At 37.8% G+C, this 27,171-nt stretch overlaps 1 protein-coding gene across 7 annotated transcripts in view; it reads left to right on the top strand.

Moving 5' to 3' along the window:
• Positions 1-10,572: 10,572 nt before the first annotated feature.
• DMXL2 (Dmx like 2) overlaps positions 10,573-27,171 on the top strand; it is a 121,985-nt gene continuing 105,386 nt past the window's right edge. For all 7 annotated transcript variants that reach the window (XM_081049104.1, XM_081049100.1, XM_081049103.1 and 4 more), the window contains exon 1: positions 10,573-11,115. In XM_081049104.1, the coding sequence (XP_080905230.1) occupies positions 11,029-11,115 (87 nt within the window). In that variant the 5' untranslated portion in view covers positions 10,573-11,028. The remainder of the gene's footprint in view (positions 11,116-27,171) is intronic.

Here is a 27,171-nt window from a genome sequence, read left to right as displayed (position 1 = left end):
GAGGCGCAGCCCACCATCCCATGCGGGAATTGAACCGGCAACCTTGTTGTTGAGAGCTTGTGCTCTAACCAGCTGAGCCATCCGGCCGCCCCTATTCTTTAAAAAAACCCAATAAAATCTTAATATATCCTTAACATTTGTCCATGAACAGTTTTTATAATCTTGCTTCATACGTGGTCACAGGAATATTCCTATACAAATGTGCTTGCAACATTTAGAACACAATTAAAATGAAAGGCAAATAAGAACTTCAGTTTTTTTGTTAATACCTAATTCATGTTGGCCCCCCCCCCCCCCGCCCCACACCACAGGCAACTGCGTACTGTCACTACCATCACCACTGGAGCCAGACCCTCCTGAACTTTCTTGTTTCTGACCCCAGATATGAATTCTTTTATACAGGAGGGAACACAAAGATGAACTGCTGATTCCTGTGCCCTCTTACTTCTTTTTAGGGGTGTGGGGTTAGGGGTTCCTGTCCTCTGTCCATCTTAGCCCATCCCTAAGAGTACTTGGTTATCTCAATAACATAGCACCTGGTTATTAGTACAATTTATTTTTCTCTCAGCAGCTACAAGAACACCGAGTTAAAAAATAAAATTCAGCTGAGTAAATTTGGAGACCTAATTGGCTTTCTTTAGTGATTTATGAACTGGGTAGTGTACCATCTAGCAACTCCAAGGAGTTGTACAAAACGGAAGATTTTTATAGAAAGAAGCGTGGGGCAAGGGAGCTATTAACAAAAGAAAAGAAAGGGTTATTTTGGGTCCTGGACATCAGGAAGAGTTTTGTTGTTGTTGTTGTTGTTGTTGTTGCTGCTGCTGTTTTATCATGCGGATTGCCTCTTTCTTCTATAGGTGGGGGAGGGAGAGAAAGAGAGGACCCATGTAACAAATTACCTTACCTGGTGCTTGACTAGAAAATTCCAGACTGGTTGACTAAGATTATGTTTCTGAGAGAGGCTGAAACTGCAATTAGATGAGGTATTACATCTAGGCTTGGTATCATGGGATTTTAGTGCCAGTGACGCCATTTTAGGCTTGTGGTTTTTCTCTTTAACAATTCATTATGTTCTCTAAGTCTAGAACCAGATTAACTTATTACTCCCTATTTAAAATTTTATTTTTGTCATGCACCATGCTATCAAAACTAATTTATTTCTCTAGAGGCATAGAATGGTCTGTTTATTACTTAGCAGGCCATACCTAACTTTGGTAACTGTTAAAGAGAAAACCACAGGGCTCAAGTGACCTACACTAAAGTTCAATGATTATAGAAAACTGCCTGTTCTTTCTGCTTCCTGATAAAAATTCACCTTAAGGAGTTTCAAAGCAGTACAATTGTTTCCAGACCCTATTCCCAGACTCCCTGAGTGGGCACAATGACCCAACCTTATCTTTCCTATACATTCCTTCCACATGATGTAGAACTGTTAATCATTGAAATGTATGTACCCTAATTGAAACTTCTGATGCATCACATGTATTTTTCTTTGCTTACTCCTCTGCCTGTTACTTGTTCAAAGTTCTGTGTGCCCGATGCTTCAAAAGGCCAACACTCAAACCATCAGAGTTTGGAGATTAAGGAAACGTTGATCGATCGAGAAGGTACTAGCTGAGAAGATGGGAACCCTAATCCTCAAATTCATTTTAAGAAAGTAGAGTTCAGGCTTCTTTTATGTCAAGGGAAGGGAAAAATATGACAGGCTATTTTTGTAAAAATTCAAGCCCCAAGCACAAATCTTTTAATGACATCTAAAGCAGGAGTAATTAATCTTCTGAAGGCCATGGGAACAACACAGGTCCAAACGAGATGGAGTCAGAGACTGAGCATTTCACTCTGTTATAAGTGTATATAAGTGTTACTCACTTTTCTAAAGTTGAACCACTGTTTCAAGGCTTCTTGAAGCTCTGTTCTTGGCTGATAGTCCTCAGAAAAGCCCAAATAAAATTATTTCTTAAATGTTCAGAGATTCAGGTTTTTTTTCATTGATAGCATAAAGGGTACCATAGCTACATATTAAGGAAAATTTCCAGGAACTACTGTATATCTCATCTTCAGCTAACATCTCATTTGTCAGAACTTAGTCAATGACCAAATAGCAACATGGTAGGTTGGGAAATGTAGTCTTTATTCTAGGCATTTATCTGCCAGTTAAAAACTACAGATTCTAAAGAGGCGAAAACAGATAATGGAGAAGACAATCAGCAATTACCAGCAAGACCCAGTCCTGGCTTTCTAAACAGAAGAGGGACAGGAATAACCTGTAGGAGGGCATAACAAAGGGATCTAATTCAGAGCTGGGCAAAACTCTCCAGAAATGGGGGCTTCTGAACTGAGTTTGTAAGAAAGAGTAGAAATTATTCAGGTAACGATGTCGTGGTGGTATGATGGTGGTGAGGGAGTTTCTAGGGAAGGGAAGTAGTGAGTTTCCAAAGGCTTGAAAGATCAAAGAAATTACTAGCACTTCAGTGTGGTTGCAATATATATTTAGAGGTCAGGAATATCAAAAGATGAAGTTGGAAGGATAAGCAAGGGTCATTTCGTGTTATGTCTGGTCTACGCTATGTAATAATTATTTAAATAATAATTGCTCCCCCTTTAAGCTCTCACTTAAATGGATTTATGAAACTACTAAACATTGATATTTAAGGAAATCAGTTATATTTGTAGAGCATCTTACTTTTCACAGCACAATCATCAATAGTGTCTGCAAAAATATGAACCATTTGCTACAATTCCTCTAAGGTGATCAGTCTTCTCAGATTCCAGCAACAAAAGAATCTGACTAGATCAAAACTTACCTTATTCACCTGCTTATAAGATTCATAAAGATTCATCCTTGCCCCCTCCCAAAGCATTTAAAAATTACCCTGTGTTCAATAATTCCAAATTAGAGACAAAAAGCCAAATGTTTAAAGGGTGAATTGAACAGCTAAGATTCTGAGGTGTAGTCACCAAGAAGACGGTAATTTGATATTGCCTCTAGAGGAGAAAGATATCATAGAAAATATACAAACTTTTCATCCTATAACTAGTACTCTTAATTAAAACAAAGCAAAAATAATAAATCAGAGGCAATAGAAATGATCAGAGGTAGCATTTGGATCTGTGATAAAGACTACTTGCAAAGATGGCTATAATAATTCTCTTATATGTCCTTGCAATGTGACTTTTCTGTTCCTCCCATCAAAAGATGGAATTTATTTCCCTAGGCTCTGAATCTTTTCTGATCCTGTGACTTGTTTTGACCAAGTCATGTGGTAGAAGTGACCCTGTGTGTAACCTTCAAGACTGGGTCTAATACTGCTATAAAAGTCAGTCTAGGCTATGGAGAATAAGGGGCCACGTGGCAGGAAACTAAAGCCACTCCAGCTAGCATCAACTGCCAGCCATGAGGCCATCTTGGACCTTCTACCCCAGCTGACCCCTCTACATGAATGCAGCTGCATGAGTGAGCCCAAGTGAAACCAACAGCGAAACTTCCTACCCAATCCACAGAACATTGTTATTTTAAGCCACTAAATTTCAGAATGGTTTGTTACATAGCAATAGGTAAATGAAATAGGGTCATTTTCTTGATATTTTAGATTAAAATACGTTACCACTATAGCTTACGACTCAAAAGCAATGAAGGCATTGCTATTACATCAATTTCAGGCTTAGTGTAATAGACTTTGCAAAATGAACTGGTAAAAGGGAATCAGGGCTTTCATTGCTATCAACTGAAGAAAATAGCAGCTTAAATTGTTAGCCATCCATAAGAAAACTGTAAGGTCTCCACAACTAGAGGAAATATTTAAAAACATGGGTATTAGACCTCTCAAACAAAGAAATGGATTCACTTGGGAAATTCAATATTTAGAACATTTAGATAGTTTACCAATAAAGAACTGATAACAACAGATATATAAAAGACTAGCAATATGGTACTCTGGACTTATGAAAAGAAATTCCAATTACTTCTATAGGTAAGAATAAGAGTGACCCAAATGGTGCCCCTTCACACTTGAAGATAAAATCCTTGAGTTCTCTGGTGTGCTAGTCAGCCTCCATGATGGTCCCCAGTGATTTTCATTTCCTGGTATTCACTCTCTTGGGAAATATTCTCCCACACTAGATCATGGCTCGTCTGTGTATCCAATAAAATATGGTGGAAGTGATGGTTTGTGACATCTGAGGCTGGATTATAAAAGGCATTGCGGTTTTCTCCTTGGTCTCTCTCTGGGAGCACTTGCTCTCGGGGAAGCTAGCTGTTATGTCTTGAGGATACTCATGCAGCACTATGGAAAGGACCACATAGGAGGAATTGATGCCTCCATCCAACCATCAGGACTAACTTACCAGCCATGAGAGTGTGCCATCTTGGAAGCAGGTCTTTTAGTCTCAGTCAAGCCTTAAGATGACTGTAATCCTGGCTGACACTTCTTTTTTAGATAGCTTTATTGAGGTTTTAGTTTACTTAAAATTCACTAAGTACAATTCAATGTTTCTAGTAAATTTACAGAGTTGCACAGCTGTGACCACAATCTAATTTTAGAATATCTCCATTTTGTCCAAAGAAACCCATGCCCATTAGCAATTACTTCCCATTCCACCACCAACCCCAAGCAACCACTAATCTATTTTCTATGTCTAAAGATTTGCCTTTTCAGAAACCTTATTCTAAATTGAATCACACAATATGTGGTCTTTTGTTTCTTTTATTTAGTATCTAGATGACATTTAAAAATGTATACATATTTTTTCATTTACAGTTAACATTCAATATATTTTATATTAGGTTGGTTTTGTACCAACCTAATATTAGTTTCAGGTGTACAGTGTAGTGTACATTTATATAGTTTATGAAGTGAGCCCCTGATAAGTCTAGCACCCACCTGGCACTATAAAAAGTTATTATGGTATTATTAACTATATTCCTTGTGTTGTACCTTATATCCTTGTGACTATTTTGTAACTACCAATTTATACTTAATCCCTTCACATTTTTCACCCAGTCCTCCAAACCCCTCCCATATGGTGACCATCAGTTTGTTCTCTGTATCTATGAAACTGTTCCTGTTTTTTTTTTGTATGGTTCCTTAGATTCCACATATAAGTGAGATCGTATGGTATTTGTCTCTGTCTGACTTATTTCACAGCATAATACCCTCTAGTTCCACCCATGTTGTTGCAAATGGTAAGATTTTATTTATTTTTTTATGGCTGAGTAATATCCCATTGTATATATGTATCACATTTTCTTTATCCAATCATCTATTGAAGGGCATTCAGGTTGCTTCCATATCTTGGCTATTATAAATAACACTGCACTGAACATAAGGGTGCACGCATCATTTCAAATTAGTGTTTTAGATTTTTTTGAATAAATACCCAGAAGTGGAATTGCTGGGTCATAGGTAGTCCTATTTTTAATTTTTTGAGGAATCTCCAAACTGTTTTCTATAGTGACTGCACCAATTTGCAGTGCCACCAATAGTGCACAAGGGTTCCCTTTTTCTCCACATCCTTACTAATACTTGTTTTTTTCATTTATTGATGATAGCCATTCTGACAGGTGTGAGTTGGTACCTCATTGTGATTTTAATTTGCATTTCTCTGATGATTAGTGATGTTGACCATCTTTTCATATGTCTATTGGTCATCTGTATGTCCTCTTTGGAGAAATGTCTATTCAGGTCCTCTGCCCATTTTTTAATTTGATTGTTTGTTTTCTTGGTGTTGAGTTCTTTATGAATTTTGGACATTAAGCCCTTATTAGATATATCATTAGCGAATATCTTCTCCCATTCTGTAGGATGTCTTTTCATTTTGTTAATAGTTTGCTGTGCAAAACTTTCTAGCTTGATATATTCCCATTTGTTTATTTATTTATTTTTGTTTCCTTTGCACAAGAAATGTCAGAAAAAATATTACTAAGGGCAATGTTATAGAGTTTACTGCCTATGTTTTCTTCTAGAACTTTTGTGATCTCAGATCTTACATTTAGGTCTTTAATCCATTTTAAGTTTATTCTTATATATGGAGTAAGAAGGTGGTCCAGTTTCATTTTTTTGCATGAATCTGTCCAGTTTTTCCAGCACCATTTATTGTGTAGATTTGTATAATATTCTTGCCTCCTTTGTCATAGATTAAATGATCACTTAGGTGTGGCCTTATTTCCGGGCTCTCTATTTTGTTTCATTGATTTATGTGTCTGTTTTTATGCCAATATTATGCTGTTTTTATTACTATGGCCTTGTAGTGTAGTTTGATATCAGGTAGTGTGATACCTCCAACTTTGTTCTTTCTGAAGATTGCCATGGCTATTCAGAGTCTTTTATGGTTCCACATAAAGTTTAGGATTATTTGTTCTAGTTCTGTGAAAAATGCCATTGTATTTTGATAGGGATTGCATTGAATATATAGATTGCTTTGGGTAGTATGGACATTTTAACTATGTTAATTCTTTCTATCACGAGCATGGTATGTGCTTTCATTTATTTGTATCTTTTTCAATGACTTACAATTTTCTGAGTACAGGTCTTTTACCTCCTTGGTTAAATTTATTCCTAGGTATCTTATTTTTTTAATGTAATTATAAATGGGATTGTTTTCTTAATTTCTCTTTTTGATAGTTCATTATTGGTGTATAAAAATGCAACCGATTTTTGAATATTAATTTTGTATTCTGCTACTTTACTGAATTTATTTATCAGCTCTAAAAGCTTTTTTGGTGGAATCATTGGGGTTCTCTCTACATAGTATCATGTTATCTGTAAATAATGACAGTTTTAATTCCTCCTTTCCAACTTAGATGCCTTTTATTTCTTTTTTTGTCTGATTTCTAGCTGGCATTTTGACTGCAACCTCAAGACAGACTCTGAACTAGAACCTCACAGCTAAGCTACTACTGTATTCTTGATGCAAAAAAATGTGAGTTAATATATATTTATTGTTGATTTTAGCCACTAAGGTTTGAGATAATTTGTTAACCAATAATATAATAGATAACTAGTACACATGGGTATGTGATTACTGCTGGGAAACTAAGTCCCTGTTCCATTAAACACAACCCCAAAGGTACAATATGTGTTACTATTAAAACTTCTGGACATGAGAAATTATATGCTACAGTTGTATTGGCATGCTTTGCTAATGACACAAAACTGATGCTATTTCGAATTAAAAATAAAGATACTATTTCCAGATTAGAAGAATCTTCACTTTATTTTTAGGTCCATGCAAAAGGCTAGATGAACAAGGAAGAAATTAAATTGTGGGCAGTTAAAGTGTGGTCCGGCTGTCCTAGTTTGGTGGACTACTAAGGAAACTTGCCATACCAATCTGGAATGAGTTTTGGTTGATCTGATTAGACAACAAAAAGCCGACCTATAATTCCAGAAGACTGAACTAGCCAGTTGCAGTCTTAAGACTTTGTTATCAACAAGTCATTTAAAGGATTCATAAAGGATGAGAAGAACAGGTGTATACAGGCTTCAGATTTTTTGAGTTGATACCAAAAGAAGGAAGAGGCTTACAATTTCATAACTGTGTGAATGGGTCAAAACTTTATGGAATGCTGTAAAACAAGAGCCAATTGTGCAATGGTTTAAGTAATGTGGAATTAATGTTCTTGACAATCTGAGTACAATTTTTTGTTTGATGATGGTTTTAACTGAGTTTTTAATGCAGTGAACGTTGAAGATTAAGAAATTCCTCTAGAATCCAGTAGTAGCCATAGTTTTCAGGTTTTGAAAATATTTCTTTAAGCTTTGAGGGTGAAGATAAAAATCTTTATGACACAGTAACAGTGTTCGTTTCTTGTTATGCAGCTACTATCCACTAAAATACTAGCTTTTATCACACATATTCAATTTTTCCTGTTATTCAATGTGTATTAATACTTAGTAAAATATTTGCCTTTATTCTAAGTATGAGCATGATGTTGGAATTTCTTCAAATTTATTATTTTGCTGTATATTTTGTTTCCGTTTTTACTGAAATGTTTGTCTACATGTGTTAAACCATCTTGTAAAGGAATTTATTTAAATTTATTGCTTGCTTTATACCATTTTTAACTGATATGTTCTCTCTCTCTCTCTCTCTCTCTCTCTCTCTCTATATATATATATATATATATATATATATATATATATATGTATGTATGAATTCTTTTAAATTTATTTCATACTGTGGCTTGCTTTTTAGTTGCTAGTACCAAGATGCTAGTACCAGTATTTGTCTTCATGGTACTTAATGCATAGAATGGGGTTTCATTTACTCATTTGTGTGTGTGTTTTGTTGTCTGTTGTATTTTCACTATATATTAATATTTCTTTTAGCTATGTGGCTTCGTACTTTGATTCATGGTTAGCAGTATATACTTAATTACAGTATATAATTAAATACATAGAACCTGTGATTTCCTTGAACTCAATGTATTGTGCATACTATATTAACATGAGCATATAATACTTCCCTCCACAAAACCACTGTAAAATCATTTAAATACGCTCACAAACACAAATAAATACATGTATAATGAAATTACTTTTTACCCCATAAATTCTTGCAAAATTGAGTGCTCTTATTCACATTCAAATCCTGCATTTCAGCAAATAAAGTACTATGATTTAGGGTGTAGGGGAACAGGAACATAAAATACTGATCCTGGTTTGAAATATCTAAAACCCTAGAAGAAACAGACCAACAAACTAATACTTACACTGCTATGTGATATGTGTGTTTCAAGAGGAGGAAGCCTCAAGGTGTTTGGGGGTAGACAAGGAAGGATTTACTGAATAGGTGACTTTTAAACTAACTTGTGGTTTGTCAGGTCAAGAAGGGGAGGAAGGGCATTCCAGACAGAACAAAGTGCGTGAACTAAAACAAGGAAGCATAAAATAACACAGCACACTCTGGAAACAGCAAATAGCTCAGTGGGGCTGGAGCATAGTAGTTGTGAGGGAAGATCAGGCAGAAACCGGAATGAACAGGTTTGTGGGCAAAGCTAAGGAGTTTAGACTTTAACCTGTTGGGAGTGGAGATTTAAGCAGAGAAATTTTTCCTTTATAAGGTTTGTCTGGCTGCAGTGTAGTGGATGGACTGGAGAGCAGAGATGGAAGGCAGTCAAACTAGTTAGGAGGCTACAGTATTGTGATAATTAAATGAGAAACAATGAAGTCTGAAATGAAGGTAAATGGCAGTGGGGATGATGAGGAACATAAATTAGGGACTTCAAAAAGAAACCTTTAGATGTGGGCCAGAAAGAGAAAAAGGAGCCAAAAGTGGCTCTGTGGTTTCTAGTCTGATTGACTGGGGGAACAGTTATGCCACTAAATAAAAAGGAAAATGCCTTAGGTTATTGGGATTATCTTTGACTCCTTCTCCTTTCTACTGAAAGATTATCAATTTCAGCCAGGCCTTTGCCATCTTCCCCACCATTCTAAATTATCCTTCACAAAGTCATCTTCCTAAAGCAGTTTTGACTGTATAAACATTTGATGGACCCCCACATCCCACCCCACCACACCATGCAGAACGAAATCTAAGCTTTTAGTGGAGTATTTAACACTCTCCACCTTCAGACAGGCCACGAGCTACCTCTTGGATACATTTTTTCTCTTTAACTACGTTATCATTTCCTTTCCCCACCCTATATATCTACCTCAAACATCAATCTAATCTTTGTTCCTCTAACACATCCTCTAATCCTTAGCACAAGCTAGTTTCTCTATTTGAATGCAGCGTTTATTGTCCATCTCAGCCTGCCAAAATTCACGGATTGTTTATGTCAGCATCTCCATAACACTTTATCCCATCCCCTTAGTCAAAAGTATTCTTCCTTTTCTGTGGTGCATAGACTGTCGTGTCTTAATCATTAACACTTGGCGTCTGCCTGGTTTTGTAGATAGTTGTGCCTTGGTATCCGTTCTATTTCCTTGCCCCAGTGACTCATACACAGTATAGACTCAAAATTTGTGATGAATTGACCTGGAGCAGGGTTCTGATCCCTGTATCAACCACTCAAAGTTTAGCAGACAGTCTGGAAAAATTAGGCGATTCAGCGAATCCAAAACATTACGCAAGAAGAAAAAAATGTATAGAGGAGATACCCGTCTGTAGGGGGCCCTTTCGCTGTCTAGAACGACTGTGACAAAAGATGGGAGCAAAATAATTTGCTGTCAGGAGAGTGCGTCTTCAGATATCAAAACGCCTTTATTGTTTATGTAAAACAAAATATCTTATGTACCGTACTTTAAAAGAAGCCCTAAGGGATTTCAGATTTCCCTAGGTGGAATTTCCCGATGATGTTCTTTAGAGCTCAAATGCACTGACTATTATGCAGTGAATTTGGGAGTGGATTAAACAGCAAAAGCAGACTCGCGGTGTTTCCCCAGAATTGGACAGCTGAGTGGCTTGGAGCCACGCCCTTGCCCCGCCCACGCTCCCGCCCCCAGCGGCAGCGGCCCCGGAGGCTCCGAGGGAACTCCCGCACGTCTGCGCGCGCAGTCCCGGCCAAGGGTCCGAACGCTGCGCGCAATTGCCCTGGAAACCACTGCGCGCGCACGCGCAAACGTGGGGCGGGGAGAAGGACTGAGCTAAGAGCTTTGCGGCTGGAGGAGGGTTTTACCCTCCCACTCGACCATCACGCCCCGCCGGGTGGGCGTGCGCGCCGCCCATCTCCCTCGGTCGGAGCGTCCCTTCTAGCACGCGCCCGCCTTGCGCGTTCGCCCCAGCGCTCCCCCGCCTCACACGCACCCTTTGCCCTCCTCCCGCATTTGTGCGCCGGTGCAGCAGGCGGTGGGAGCATCCGGGCATTTCCGCCGCCGAGCGGCGATCTGGGCGGCGGCGGTTGAGGATCTCCCATGGCTGGGAAGAGGCGGGTGGAAGGCAAAAGAGGGGCCAGGCGATAAGCCAGAGGCGCCGCGCGGTGGGTCCTGAGGGAGGCGGAGAGGGGAGTGCTCTTGCGGCCGGAGGAGGGCCGGGCGCGAGGCTCCTGGAGCCTCTCTTGCATTCTTCTGGCCAGTCTGGGCTTCGGACATGCATCTGCATCAGGTCCTCACTGGTGCTGTCAACCCTGGAGACAACTGCTACTCCGTGGGCAGCGTCGGGGATGTCCCCTTCACGGTGAGCGGCGTCCGCGACCCCGAGGGGGAAGGGTCCGGGGTCCGGACGCGGGGGCCGAGACCCGTCGTCCTGTGCCCACGCCTCCCCCGGGGCTGCGAGGTATTGGTGGGCCCCACACGCCCTCCCTCTGCAGCCCAGTTGAGGGCGGAGGGGGCGTGCGACTGCGAGTCCGAGTCCTGCGGCTGGTAGAGGAAATTACCCGTCAGGGGAAAGGATTAGAAATTCACCGCACTGTCCGCCCTCGGCAAACGGGCTCCCAGGGTGCTAGACTAGAAGGTTCCTCTTCTAGGGCGGCCCCTGGTCTGCCGTGGAGGAAGATGGTTGCAACCTTTGAAATCCCAGAGTGTCCGTTTCGCACCTGCCATTGGCGTGGAGGCAAAGAGACTGGGTCGTGACTCGGAGCATGGAGGCGATACCGATGCGCGGGGCTCCCCCTGCTTACAGTGTATAGGGCAGCGAGGAGACGCCGGAGCCTGCGGCTTTAAACCCGACCCAGCCCTCTACCTCCTGATAAGCAGAATTTTAATTCCCACCAGAAAGTAGAAAAATTCGTTCTCTGACCCTGAAAAATTTAGAATGGAAGGGTTCGCGTGACAGTGGTCCGGAGAGCTCTTAATTTATCACGAGATCACTGTATGGTAACCTTCGGTGATATTTTAATATATTTGCAAGGTAGGCTGGGTTTTTAAAGCTAAGGCAATGTGAAAATTTTATGCCTTTTTCTTGTTTGTGCGAGTAAAGTATGTAAACAATAACATGTTAGACCTCCTTAAAATCTAGATGAAATAGACATGTTTCTCAACGAGCGTGGATGGATCAGTCCTTTTTGAGAATGGGATGTTAGTATAAGCTAATTCAAACCGAGCCCTGGAGCTTCTTTTACCCATAGATACACTCCCATGGATTAACACGAGTTCCTTTTTTTTGGTATTAAATTTATACATGGTCCTCATTAGAAGGAACTGTAGGCAATGAGACCTCAATTAACTACACATTGTATTGATAACCATTTTGCCTGATAAAATTGGAAATAGCATAATGGTGTGCTTTTTAGATAGGGAAACACTGATCTGATGTCTGCTGTCCAACAACATGTTTTTAAAGCAGCAGAAATATCCAGCAAAACTGCAGAATCATGAAGCACAATGCATTCTGGAACAGAATTTGCCAGTGTGATACATTAAAAATAATTCTGTAAGATTGCTTTTTGGCCATTTTAGTTTTTAAATGTAATTAGTTTGGCTTTGTTCCAGGTTAGAATGAACCCTTTAAAAATGTAATTTGCCTGACTTGTATTGTTACATCTTTTTCTATCAATATAGTGTTATCTGTGTTTTGTGTACATGTGACCTAAAAAATCTATATAGTATTGAGCTTGGACTTCAAGTGTGTAGAGGATATTTGGGGCACAGAGAGAAGAAATTTCTCTCTCTGCTAATTGTGTAGGTGGGGAAGAAGTTCCTCAGTGTTAGAAGAACAGGCTTCCTCCATGAAGAAACAAATCTGGAACTTTGGGTTATGGGGTATTTCCACACTATTGTGGTGGTAATTTTCTATTTTCATCTAAACTGGAACTGTTTTCATCTAAAGTCTCACTGCAGGGCTGATATATAGCACTAAACAGATTTAGATGCAGTCTGGAAAAGCAAGTGTGAGAATTGTGAGTGCTGCGCAGGTGTGGTTATGCTATAGGCCACTCTTGACAGGTCCTTGGAATCATTTTCATATCTTTTTCCACCTCCCCAATTCAACCTGTCACCAAGTCTAGCTGACTCTCTGCAGTGTCTATCAGATTTATCCCTTTTCATGTCCTCACTTACTACCTTATACAGCCTTATTTGTATTTAATATGACAGCTTCCAAACTGGTTTTACTGACACTGATCTGATCACTTCAGCTCATCCTTCACACAGCTGCTGGGATCATTTTCTTCCAATACCGTTTCACCAAATTCTGGACTCAATAATATGTAGTTGTTCCTAATAGCTATGTTAGGAAATTTAAACTTGTCAGATATTCTTCTGCCATCTTTGACTTCATATTTGATTATATTTACTTCTGCTGTAGACATAACTAATCTTACTCTAGCCTACATTTTTATGTTGCAACAAGGGAATCCTTTTCAGTTTCCCAAATAGCACTCAGAATTTACCTGGTTTAGGCTGCTTACCTATGACACTGATTACTTGTAATGCCTTTGGCATTACAAACCCATGCTGCACACTGTCTCATTTTAATATTTAATTTTGAATACACTGATCCCGTTATAATTTTGCCTTGAACTAGAAATGACCTTTTGGACTCTATGAAGAACAGATTTGCTTTAAAAGAAATGATGAAATGATGACAAGTTGTTTTTAAGTACTCTAGAATTAACTAACAATTATTTAAATGCCTATATTAGTATAGTAAAATAAAAAATTTTAAAAAGTGTAGCTCTTTTACAGAGAACATGTTATTTAGTTTGTATAGCAGTCAGATGAAAAAACTTGAGTTCTGGGTCAGATGACTAAAAAAGGGGACCAGCCAGGACTGGAATGGAGGTCTTGTGACTTCTCACCGGTGAGTTTTTTCTGTAGTGTTTCTTTCCTATCAGAGTTCTTGCTCTGAAGGGTGTGTATGTTTGTGGAAGGCCTAGACATGGCCAGTGTACAAGGAAAGACTGTCTTGCAGCTAGCTAGTGGTTCTTAGCCAATAATAACCTGAGGACCTTTGCAAAATAGGGTAGATCATTTATTTAGGATTCTATAAACAAAGTTTTTGAAAAGGAATTGTTCCAAAAGGATTTTGAAATGTTCATGACATTGCAGTTGAAAAATAGCGTGTTATATATATAGTGCTGTGCCTGGTGGGTGGTGTGATTTGCTGGACTGTGAATGACTGCTAGGTTATGTCAATATGGTCCAATCTGTGCTATGTTGACATGGTGGTGCAGTTTGTAATGGATTGTCTTAGTGATGTGTGTCCTTCTAGTGCTACGTTTTCACTAGTTGATGGTTTTCACTTGTGTTTTGGCAATTAGCAGTTTTTAAAAAACAATTGTGATTTTATAAATATAGTTGTATGTATCACCTTTTGAAACATTCTTTTCTTTTCATTGTAATATCTAAGTTCTGGAAATACTGTTATCCTGCAAAAGTCAGGTCCCAGATAGTCCAAGGAGATGATCTTCTACCATGTAATTGCTTTCTTGTGTTTTATTTGCCATTGAGACATTTCCAACTACATTCTTATAGATAGGTGGATGTTTGAAGGCTTAATGCAACAGATAGTGTAAATTTTTCCTTACTGATATTGTTTATTGCTTTCCTGAAAAATAGTCTTTAGTTATTTTTTCTTTTTTTGTAAGCATTAAAATGTTAATTAAAATGATGGTACATGATGATTATTAATATAATTCAAAAATTTTCACCATTTGGCATAAGGGATACAAACTGTATTTTCAGGCAGATAGGAGCAGTTGATGTCATTCCAGTCTGATGTGAATTCAATACATTGATCAAAGTTTACAAAAATTAGTGAGTCATTTTCACTCTCAGGGAGCTTATAATATACTGGCAAAGATTAAAAAGGATGTACATAATTATAATGTAACACAAATAAAAGAGATCACATGTAGTTGGGAAGATAAAAGATTTCACAGATTGACATTTGAAAAGACAGAGTGGTATTAGACCTTTCTGGATGGCAAGAACAACAAAAGCCAAGGAATGGTGTGATATAAAGGATAAATTATTGGGTATAATGGGTTAATGGTGTGATATAAAAGATAAATCCCTTCACAAAAATGGTTTTTTAAAAACACAGGATTTCCTTATTAAATAGCAAACACCCTTAGAGTGTTGAAAAATATAATTTGCAAACAATACCCATAGCTTTTTAGGAAAACGTAGCTGTATTCTGACATTTCTTGACTTTTGTTGTTGTTGTTTTTTTTTAAGTCACCAGGTTAGTAAAGAATGAAAAACATTAATTTAAAAGTTAGAAGATAATGCTTATATGACCACTTTTTCTGGCATTTAGATATATTTTAATTCAACTGTAGTATAACATTCTAGTCCTATAGAGTGGCAACACCAAACGTTGAAAATGATCAGCCTGTTTATACATTTAGCAAGTGTTGTTTTGAACACAGGTGTGCGAGACTCCATGGAGATTAAAACAAAAAAACATAGTTCTGATTTCAGGGACTTTATTAAAAATTTGTAGTAACCTTAATCTAATAGTAGAGTTAAGATCTGTACTTAACCACAGCTGGCCAGCTGTGTGGTATTTTTAGGCACTTAAATTCTGATGAGAATTCAAAAGGAATAATAGATCACCTCTGGCCAGGGGAACTGGGGAGTTGGACAGAAAAATGCTTCTTTACAGGCTGGTTATCTATAAGAGGTGTGATGAAACAATATGGTGAATATTTCAATAAAAAATTTCTTACAGTAAAAGACACATTGCCATTAATCACCCTCAAAATACTCCCCCTCGCTTCAAACACACCTATCCCATCATTCTTGTCACTTTCTGAAGCAGTTCTGGAAGTTCGTGAGTGTCTTTAGTTGTGCTGTCGTGGCTGCCTCGATGTCCTGAATCATTTTGATTTTGGGGGAAGAGCCAGAAGTTGCATGGTGCCAGATCTAGTGGATGAGGACACACCATAATGTTTTCATTTGACAGGAATTGCCATATACCAGAAGCAATGTGTAGCGTGGAGCGTTGTCATGATGGAAGATGATTTATGACACACTTTAAAACACACCTTCTCTCAAATGTAGCTCACACCCGACCGACAACACCGAACAAGTTGAAACTTGTCAGACATTGTTACTAAGGTTCCACATGCTGCCTCCCATATAGAAGATCCTTGCCTTTCCGTTGCATGGCACTTGACAGCAGCATTCACTGTATTTTGTGATCACAAAGGAAAGGCTCCATGTCACACGTTGCTTCTGGTACAGCAATTTCTGTCAAAAACATTATGGTGTGTCCTCATCCACCTTATTCACTGGATCTGGCACCATGTGACTTCTGGCTCTTCCCCAAAGTCAAAATGACCGTGAAAGGTAAATGTTTTGAATTGATTCAGGACATCAAGGCAGCCACTACAGTGCAACTAAAGATACTCACGAAAGAGGACTTCCAGAACTGCTTCAGAAAGTGGCAAGAATGATGGGATAAGTGTTGGGATAAGTGTGTTTGAAGCGAGGGAGGGGGGTGTTTCGAGAGGGATTAATGACAGTGTGTCTTTTACTGTAATAAATTTTTAAAAAATTTAAACATTCACCATTTTTGATCACACTGTGTAGTCATAACAACTCTCACCTATTAACAGCATTTGTTGAGAGTAAAGGGGAAGACAGAAGTTAGAATTTAGAATGGATTTGTTTTCCAAGCAAATTGGCCTGTTCTTGGAGAGTGGCTTCTTGTTTATTTAAATTGATATCTTTCAGTTTGTGGGGTTGTGTTTGGTGTCAGCCTGTAGGTGTATATGAGGTTATAGAAGTTTTTTCTTATGTCCTCGAATAGATTGTTAATTAGCCATTCTACCTATAGTGAGAAGACTCCCAGCAGCTACTCAGAAACTCAGGTATAGTCTTGAATGATGCCTTTTCAGAAATGGGAGGTCAGAGACCAATGACTTACATGACCTTGGCTAAATCAATTAAACTCGTTTAGGTTTTTCATCTATAAAATGAGGTCCTTAAATTAGGTACTAAGTGTTCAGACCTCAAATGAGCACTATATCAGCTTCTTTAGAGATTTCCAAGGGATAAATGAGAAAATGGCCCAGAAACATAAAGTGCTTTTGGTGAAGTTATAGGTTTGGAGTCTGTTGTACAATTCCCCTCCACTTGTACGAGGTAGGACAATTAAGTTCTTGAACTCATACTAGAAAAAGTGCTACATACTTCATTGCTGAATATCACTATGGTCACTTTGAACTACTCCCTTTGGGAAGCTATGCACTGATGCCAGCACCTAGTCCACCCTTCAAAGCAATTTTGGAACTCTTTTCCTTGAATGGCCATCAGAGTTTGTCATTGTATCACTCTTGATGTCCTGAATGTAATCCAAATGTCTTGCTTTCAATATTTCCTTTATCTTCAATATTTTCTTTATCTTCAGGTAAAGAAAGAAGTCATTGGGGGCCAGATCAGGTGAGTAGGGAGGGTGTTCCAACACAATTATTTGTTTCCTGCCTAAAAACTCCCTCACAGACAGTGCCCTGTGAGCTGGTGCATTGTCCTGATGCAGGAGCCATGAATTGTTTGCGAAAAGTTCAGGTCATCTAACTTTTTCACGTGGCCTTTTTAGCACTTCCAAATAGTAAACTTGGTTAACTATTTGTCCAGTTGATACAAATTCATAATGAATAAGCCCTCTGTTATCAAAAAAGGTTAGAAACATCGTTGCAACAAGTTTGCAAACTTAATTTTCAGACCTGTTGTTCAGACTTTATGGTCAGGGAGCCTGACCTCCTCCTTTCTGGCTCAGGGTATAAGTCACACAGAGAGTTTATGTGTGGTTCTCTGGACTCACAGTCGAGAAGGAGGCTCTTGTTAATGATTGTCTCCTCAGCTTTGGTTGCTGGTAGTTGCCTATAACAGTCACATGCAGTGTACGAGTAGAGTGGGCGATGGGCTAGTGTATGGTGTTTGGGTTCTCCACCCTCTAAATACATTTACTCCTTTACTTTCCGTTCTTATGATTTTGGGTATTTGAAAGATGACTTTACAAATTATAATCAGTATCTTACCTTGGATCGTGGGAAATTTTTAGAGCAAATCAGAATCTCAGTTTCTAATCATCAAAAAGAACACAGCATGTTGGGTTACAACCACAGTGGTACAGTGGAAAAAAAGCATGCCTGACCAATTTAATTTCCTTCTGTGATAGAAAAAAGCAGTATTTAAAAAGGGATAATAGAGAATATCTGTAATTTAGATTTAGTAAGGCTCTTCTAGCTTGTGGGTTATTTTTTAAATAAGTTCGGAAGCCAAATATTTTAATAGAAGTTTTAGGATTTTCAGTCTTTTTAAGTTTGTAGAATTCTTTGCATTAGATTTTTTCTCCGGAACCCTCACTTATGATGTAACAGGATTGACCTACAATTGATGAAACAGGTGCAACTTACACAGGTGGTATGACTGTACTTTCCTAGAGATAAGTTCATGTAACCCTGCGATTTGATGCTTATGCGTAAAACCAATTGCCTGCACTTGTTATTCTCAAACCTTCTCATTTCATGATTGCTGAGGGCTAAGGGCTCCTTTAATGCACTCCCCCCGACATAAATACCTAAAAAATATGATGGTTATCTTATATCCCTCTGATAGAGAAGTCAGTAGGTTTAAAGGGGTCAATGAGTAGAGCAAGACTCCTTTAAACATTTTACTGTATGATAATTTGGTGGGATGATTTGAAAGCCATAAATAATATCCTTCTATGTTGTTACTGAAGATTTTTTCCTTTTAGGCCACTTCCTTTAAAAATTGAACCCTCTCAGGAAGAATCACATTTACTTTAATTCATAATAAATCATGATATTTTCATCCTGTGATTTTAGGAGAAACTCAGGAAACCTGAGACTATATGGGCATTATGCAAAAGGGCATAGATGAACCCCCAAAAACACATGAAAGTTTTGGCTTAGACTCAGTTCAAAGATATAATTAGCTTATACGGTAAAATGCCAACATTTTCCTAGGAGTGAGGGCTGGTTTTGTGATGTGTTGTCTGGCCATGACTATATCTGTACTTAGGAAGATCTAACAGAAGGAGACAATTCAAATTATCGTGTATTCTACCAATAGTATCTTCCATCATTCCTTTTATGTAGGTGAATTATGTTTCCGGCAAAGGCCTGTTCCTCCATTTATACCAGTGGTTTTAAACTGGGAGCGATTTTACCCCCTCGGGGACATTTGGCAATGTGTGGAGACATTTTTGATTGTGACCCGGTTGGCAGGGAGTACTCGCATTTAGTGGGGAGAGGCCAGAAATCCTGATAAATGTCCTGCAATGCACAGGACAGACCTCCACAATGAAGAATTATTCGCCCCAAATGTAAATACTGTCGAAGTTGTGAGAAACCCTAGTTCTCATGCCCTCTTATCTACTCAAGGGCATTGCTCTAGCAGTTTCTCTTTTGCTGTAAAATTGTTTTTTCTTCTTTGTTGAAATACTTTCTTCATGTAGCTCTCCTGTTTTTTCTCCATCTTTCTTCACTGCTCCTTCTCAGCCTGGTTCCAGATTTCTATAGCCAGCTATTTCTTTGACATCTATCCTCTTGAATAACAGCTACTTCTGATCCCCATCCTCAGAACATTCTCCTCCTGCCTTTCCTAAATCAGTAAATGGCTACTTTGTTGTTTTTTTTTTCAGTTCCCTTGGACTCTTTTACTCTTTTTATTTACTCCCCATAGCTAATATTGGCAAATTCTGTTGGCTGTACCTTCAAAATGCAGTCAGAATCTGACCATTTCTCATCCTTTGTACTGCTACCACCCTGGTCCAAAACACCATCATCTCTTTCCAGGATTATGGCAGTAGGCTCTTAACAGATGTCCTTGCCTTGTCTGCCTTTAGTTTTATCCTCCTTCAGTTTATTCTCAACATAGTAGCCAGAATGATCCTGTTAAAATACAGTCAGATGCTACTTAATGATGGACACATTCTGAGGAATGTGGTGTCATTTTTGTGATTTTTGTCATTGCGTGAACATCGAGTGCACTTACAGAAACCTAGATGGTACAGCCTACTACACACCTAGGTTATATGGTATAGCCTGTTGTTCCTAGGCTACAAACCTGTACAGTATGTTACTCTAACAACAGGAGATTAAATCAAGCCCAAGAGAAAATGATTCAGTCAAGAGATGAGAGTAAACACAAGATGTATGAAGCTGCTGCCCGTGTAATATGGCATACTGTTTTACAGAAAAAAAAAATTTCATAAGTAGAAAGAATACACGCTAAAATAATGATAAAAGTATAGTAAGTATATAAACCAATAGCATAGTTGTTTATCATAATCAGTTATTATACTGTATATAATTGTGCTATACTTTTAATATGACTGGCAGTGCATTAGATTTGTTTACAATAGCATCACCACAAACATATGAGTAATGTGTTGAGCTGTGGCATTAAGAGCATGGTTACATCATTACTAGGCGATAGGAATTTTTCAGCTCCATTATAATGTTATAGGATCACTGTCATATATTAGGTCTGTTGTTTACTGAAATGTTATGTGGCACATGACTGTAAATCAAATTTTGTTAGTCCCTTGTTCAAAACTTTCAAGTGATTTCTTTCTTTTCACTTGGAGTGAAGACCCATGTGCCTTCAATGCCCTTTATTGCTGTTTCTTTAGCACCCAGAACAAAAATTTCTTGGGTACAAAAAGGTACCCAATAAGTTAATAAATATAAAGGGCACTTAGTATAATACACAACATTCTATGGTAAACATAGTGACCACTTTTATAAGACTAGTTTTTATACTATCTCTTCATATAGGTCAGTGGCATTAGTCTATGTTTAGGTAAATGGGTTTTATAAGATGAGGACAGAGAGAGCTTATATAATACAATCCAGGTATAAAGTTTTGCTGGTCTGGTTTAATTCAAGGATGGAGTATATTAATGTATTGAGAAGAATTGACAGACTGTGCCCATCAAGTTCTCAAATTTTATGATTTTGAAACACTTTAATACATAAAAAATTGAAAATTAACTTAATACCGGAGTGTAGTGATTCTGTATTTTAAGAGTTACATGTTTTACAATCAGCTGTTCTGGGCCTGGAATTGAAAATTGATGAGCTTGACAAAGACATGATTTAGTACTAGCTGCCACATTTGGTAAACTGAACTCAGCCAAAGGAGTATTCTTTAACAGAAGCAAGATTCTCCTGAAAAAGTAATTTTAAGAATGTGCCAATACGTAGACAAATGGAGCATTCAAACATGACTATCATAATTTTATGCTGGAAAAATTTTATACAGATATAATCAAACATTCAATTTTGTCATTAAAAACAAAAAGAAGAAAACCCTCAAGAAATCAAATATTTTGTTTAAAAAATTATTGATGTAATATCTGCATTATAAAAAACTCATAATTCAAACAATGTTGAAATATGGAAAGTGAAAAGGAAAATTTCCATTCCCCAGTAGAATTTTGATTAACATAACTTCCTGGTTAGCCTTCATTAAAAAAATATTTGAATGCCCAGCATTACGTATACGCATAAGGTAAACCAGCTATTAAACGTGCCCTGTTGTACAGGAGGACATGCTGTATGTTGTAATAAGCTATAAACTAGTTAAATTGGGGGTCACCTACCAAAGTGATGACTTTGGTAATAGGGTAATTGAACTTTAGCCCTTCTTTCTAGCAGTGTTTAATAGGGCCAGTTGTATATGCTAAGTATATAGAAATGACAATATTTTTTGAAGTGGTAGGATTAATATTGCTCTTTATGTTAAATTGGTACATGAAATTAAATGTTGTACAACTTAGATCTAGTAAAGGAATTTTATATCTAGGAATTAAACGATTTAATCAAAGTCACACAGCTAGACCTACGGCAGAACGAAGACTGGAACCCAAGGTTCCCAGTCCTTCCCCTCTTAAAATTTAAAAAGTAATTTGTAGATAATTTGAAAAATGTAGAAGAAAGATAAAATTATCTTTTATGTACAATCGAGAGATTACCCCTGTTAACATTTTGGTAAATTGGACCAAGGCCTCATGGAGGAGGCTTATATTATTGATTTAAGAATGTTATCTGTATCTTTTTCCTTACTGAGTTTTGGGTTGTTATTTTTCTAAGAACTTATTCTTTTGCACAGATTTTCAGAGTTATTAGTTTAAAATTGTTCACAGCAAGGTCTTATTATCTTTAAGGTCTGTAGCGTTTCTTGGGCTTCTTCTTTCCTCACTACTGCCATTGATTATTTGTGCCATCTCATTTTCTTCAGTAGAACTTTATCAACTTTATTAATCTTTTAAAATAACTTACTTTTAACTTTATGAGTTCTCTATGTTATCTATTTTCTATTGCATTAACTTTTTTTTATTGGCTTCAGGTGTATAAAAACAACATAATGATTAGTCATTTACACCCCTCACAGAGTGATAACCCCGCCGCAAGTCTAGTACCCCTCTGACATTGGACACAGCTATTATAATACCATTGACTATATTCCCTATGCTGTGCTTTATATGCCGACACACACACACACACACACACACACACGCACACGCACACACATGCATGAGGTCTGACAATTAAGTTCACAAACTCATCCTGTACAAAGTGCTACATCCCTCATTGCTGAATATCACTACGGTCAACTTCTAAGTACTCCCCTTGGGAAGCTATGCACTGATGCCAGCGCCTAGTCTACCCTTCAAAGCAATTATGGAACTTTTTTCTAGAATGGCCATCAGAGCTGTCATCATGTTACGCTTAATGTCCTGGATATCATCAAAATGTCTTCCTTTCAATCTTTCCTTTATCTTCAGGTAAAGAAAGAAGTCATTGGGGGCCAGATCAGGTGAGTAGGGAGGGAGTTCCAATACAGTTATTTGTTCACTGGCTAAAAACTGCCTCACAGACAGTGCCGTGTGAGCTGGAGCATTGTCGTGAGGCAAGAGCCATGAATTGTTGGTGAAAACTGCAGGTCGTCTAAGTTTTTCACACAGCCTTTTCAGCACTTCCAAATAGTATACTTGGTTAAGTGTCCAGTTGGTACAAATTCATGAATAATCCCTCTGATACCAAAAAAGGTTAGCAACATTGTTGCAACAAGTTCTCGAACTTAATTGGCAGACCTCCTGTGTGTGTGTGTGTGTGTGTGTGTGTGTGTAAAATTATAGTTGACATTCAGTATTATATTAATTTCAGGTGTACAGTTCAGTGGATAGGCATTTATATGATCTACGAAGTGATCCTCCAAATAAGTCCAGTACCCATCTGACACCCTATATAATCTTTACAACATTATTGATTATATTCCCTATATTGCAAGGCATATCCCCAGGACTCTTTGTGACTACCAGTTTGTACTTTGTAATCCCCTCACCTTCTTTACCATTCCCTGACTTCCCTTCCATCTAGCAGCCATCAGTTTTTTCTCTGTATCTGTGAGTCTATTTCTGTTTTGTTTTCTCGTTTATTCTGTTCTTTAGAGACCGCATATAAATGAGATCATATGGTATTTGTCTTTCTCAGTCTGACTTGTTTAATTTAGCATAATATCCTCTAGGTCCATCCATATTGTCTCAAATGGTAAGATTTCATTTTTCTTTATGCCAGAGTAACACTCCATTGTATAAATGTACCACAATTTCTTTTTCCAGTTGTCTATTATGGGCATTTCAGTTTCCCTATCTTGGTTATTGTGAATACCACTGCAGTAAACATAGGGATGCATATATTTTTTTCGAATTAGTGTTTTGGGTTTCTTTGGATAAATACCCAGGAGTGGAATTGCTGGGTCAGAAGGCGGTTCTGTTTTTAATTTTTTGAGGAACCTCCATACTGTTTTCCATAGTGGCTGCACCAATTTGCAATCCCACCAACAGTGCATGAGGGTTCCCTTTTCTCCACATCCTCACCAGCACTTGTTCTTTGTTGATTTATTGATGATAGCCATTCTGACAGGAGTGAGGTGGTATCTCATTGTGTTTTTTATTTGCATTTCTCTGATGATTAGAATGAAGTTGAGCATCTTTTCGTATGTCTATTGGCCATCTGTTCTCTTTGGAGAAATGTCTGTTTGTTCTCAGTCCATTTTTTAACTGGATTGTTTGTCTTCTTGGTGTTGAGTTGTATGAGTTTTTTTTACATAAATTTTGGATATTAACCCCTTATCAGATGTATCATTGGCAAATATTTTCTCCCATTCAGTAGGATATCTTTTTGTTTTCTTGATGGTTTCCTTTGCTGTGCAAAAACTTTTTAGTTTGATGTAGTCCCATTTGTTTATTTTTTCTTTTGTTTCCTTTGCCTGAGGGGATATATCATTAAAAATATTACTAAGGGTAACATCTGAGAGTTTACTTCCTATATTTTCTTCTAGGAGTTTTATGGTTTCAGGTCTTACGTTGAAGTCTTTAATCCATTTTTAGTTTATTCCTGTATATGGCGTAAGAAGGTGGTCCAGTTTAATTTTTTTCCATGTTTTCCCAGCACCATTTATTAAATAGAGTGTAGCTACCCCAGTGTTAATTCTTGCTTCCTTTGTCATAGATTAAAAGACCATCTAGGCATGGATTTATTTCTGGGCTCTCTATTCTGTTCCATTGATCTATGTGTCTTATTTAATTAACACCTATTCTTAATTTATTATTGTTTCTATATTTTTTGGATTAACTTTGCTGCTTCCCCCATAACTTGAGATACATGCTTAGCTCATTCCAGTTTTTCTTTCTATATATGCATTTATGAATGTAAGTTTTAAATTCTTAGGACCTGCTACTGTATCTGCATACCACAAAGCTATTTTTTAATCATTCTCATAAATAATTTAGAAGTGTGTTTTTAAATTTCCAAATATATGGGACTTTTCTGGTTATAATTCTGCTTATGAATTTCTAGCATAGCTATGTTGTGTCCAAACAACATACAACATATACTTCCAATCTTTTTAAGTTTGTTGAAATTTCAGTTGTCAATTTTTATAAATATTCCATGTGTGCCTAAAAAAAGTGTGTGCTCCGCAATTATTCGGTAGAGTGTTTTACATATGTCCATTAGGGGTTAAGTTTGTTTATCATGTTTAAATCTTCTAAAACTTTAGTGCTTTTCTGTCTGCTTACTTATTCTTTTACTGAGACGTGTTAAAATACTACGAGTATGATTTTACCCTTCTTCTTGTAGATTTGTTAATTTTTGCTTTAATTAGGTGTGCTTAACAAATTTAAAATAATTATATCCTCCTGTTGAATTGACCTGTTTATTATTGTGAAGTAATTATTTTTTAAAAAAATCTCTAGTAATGCTTTCTGTAGTCTACCTTACCTGATATTAATGCAGCTATCCCAAGCTTCTTTTTGGTTAGTATTTTCAAAGTTTATCTTTTTCCATCCTTTTTACTTTCAACTTCTCTGATGTTGCAATAAACAGTTTAGTACTAGTTGTAATATCTGTTTGCATATCTGAATGTTTTCTTAGGATAGAAATAGACTTAATGAATCAAACTTAAATCTCTTTATAGTCTCTTAATTCATACTACCAAATTGTAGTATAGAAAAGCCATATGGTTTTATATTCAATAGCATATGAGAGTGACAGGTGCACCATACTTTTCTTGCTTATTGCTTTTTACTATTTCTTATTTAAGGCTGAAAACAGTACATTTGACTATCTGGTCTGGCTTCAAAGTCTTACTCTCTGGTAGGCATTATGGGTCCCAAGGGATCACAGATGACTGACTGCTTTAGTAACTGCAGCTATTATACATTCTGTTTTGCTAGCTTTCCATCCTAGCATCCTCATTTCATGCCCTACTCTAATATCATGGACAATTCTGCATTTCCTTTGAAGCTCTGCTGTGAATATCCTCAACCTTTGTACCAGCTTTGGTTTGAGTCAGGGCAAGGGACAGATGAACTGAAGTTAAAACCAAGGTTTATTTCAGGGTACACAATGAACCATCAACGGAAGACAATTGGGCTATAGAGTGATTGAAACTAAAAAGCTGGTAGAATCAAGACTGCCTTCTCTTAAGGATTTTATATACTTGTTTTCTCATGGGATTGTTCTTGTTTTTGGATATTTGATCCATTTGCTTCTCAGAGTGGTGGTTTCAGTTTCATATTGTACATGGCTCTTAAATGGCTGCCTTATTCCTGAGTATGTATGACTTTTCAGCTAAATTGTTTCCTGCTAACTCTGGTTCTTTTAGTTTAAATTCCCCATAGTGGACTTTGATTGGTGCAGCTCATCTTTTTCAGCTGCCTATTAGCCAGTTGCTCGTTATTCTGGACCATCCTCACCTCTTGTCAGCTGTGAGCATGGGAAAGAGTCACAAAACAAAAAAAAAACACTTAGCTGGGCTCCATCTGAAATACTAAATTATTGAGTTATTTTTTACCAGGACTATTTGAAACAAATTTGTGCACATTTAATAGAATTACAGCTTAAAAGTTGAAAGGCATCTCAGAAGTGATCTAATCACAATCTTTCATTTGACTGATGAAGGAAACATCTATGGAGAGATTATGATTTGCTCGTTGTCATGGCCAGTATTGGTGCCACTAGATTCTTAGGAATGTACCTGTTTCATCAGTGAAGGTATTGGGAGTTTAATTGCAATTTAATAGTTTAGTTTATTATTTGAGAAATACTTTTTTAAACACTATCAGGACCATCTCCCTCAACATATCAACATTTAGGATAAGTGATTTTCTGGAAATATCCAGTAGTTACAAAATAGTTGGAAGTTGTCATAAACATTGCATATTAATAGTGCCACATAATACATAATATACTATCAACTTAAAAATTTTTTTCAAATGTAAAATTGTGGGACAAAGCCCCAAAAAGCAGTTTCCAGGCTCTCGGCCTCACATAGAAATGTGCTGGCTCGGGTAGTAAATGGCCATCAACTGTGATCAGATGGCCAGCAGCCGTGGCTAGTTGGCCGTCAGCTGTAACCCGTAGGCCATTGGCCACTAATATAACTGCTGTGGCTACACTAGCAGAAAAGATGGGGGCTAGCAAGAGCAGATTGCAGAGAGGCGGATGCCGCCGGTGAGAATATAGTGATATGACTCCCCTACTTATGGCTCCATGGGTGTCCCTTTTTGGCCTCACCATGTCCTGCATTCTTATGTGGGGAGCGGGAGAAGAGACCCCACCTTACACACCTCTGGACGCCCCGCACGACAATGATGCAGCGAGCAGGGTCCCCTGTGTGACACATGGCGTAGTCGGCAGGATACGGTGCCGGCCAAAGCTCTCCGAAGGGCTACTTAATTTTCCTATTTTTAAAAATTTTCATACGCAGTTTGTGCGTATGAAAGCTCAGTCTGAGGAAGACCAGG

The sequence above is a fragment of the Rhinolophus hipposideros genome, assembly GCF_964194185.1.
Source record: "Rhinolophus hipposideros genome assembly, chromosome: 5".
NCBI lineage: Eukaryota > Metazoa > Chordata > Mammalia > Chiroptera > Rhinolophidae > Rhinolophus > Rhinolophus hipposideros.
This window is presented reverse-complemented; position numbering and strand designations above follow the sequence as displayed.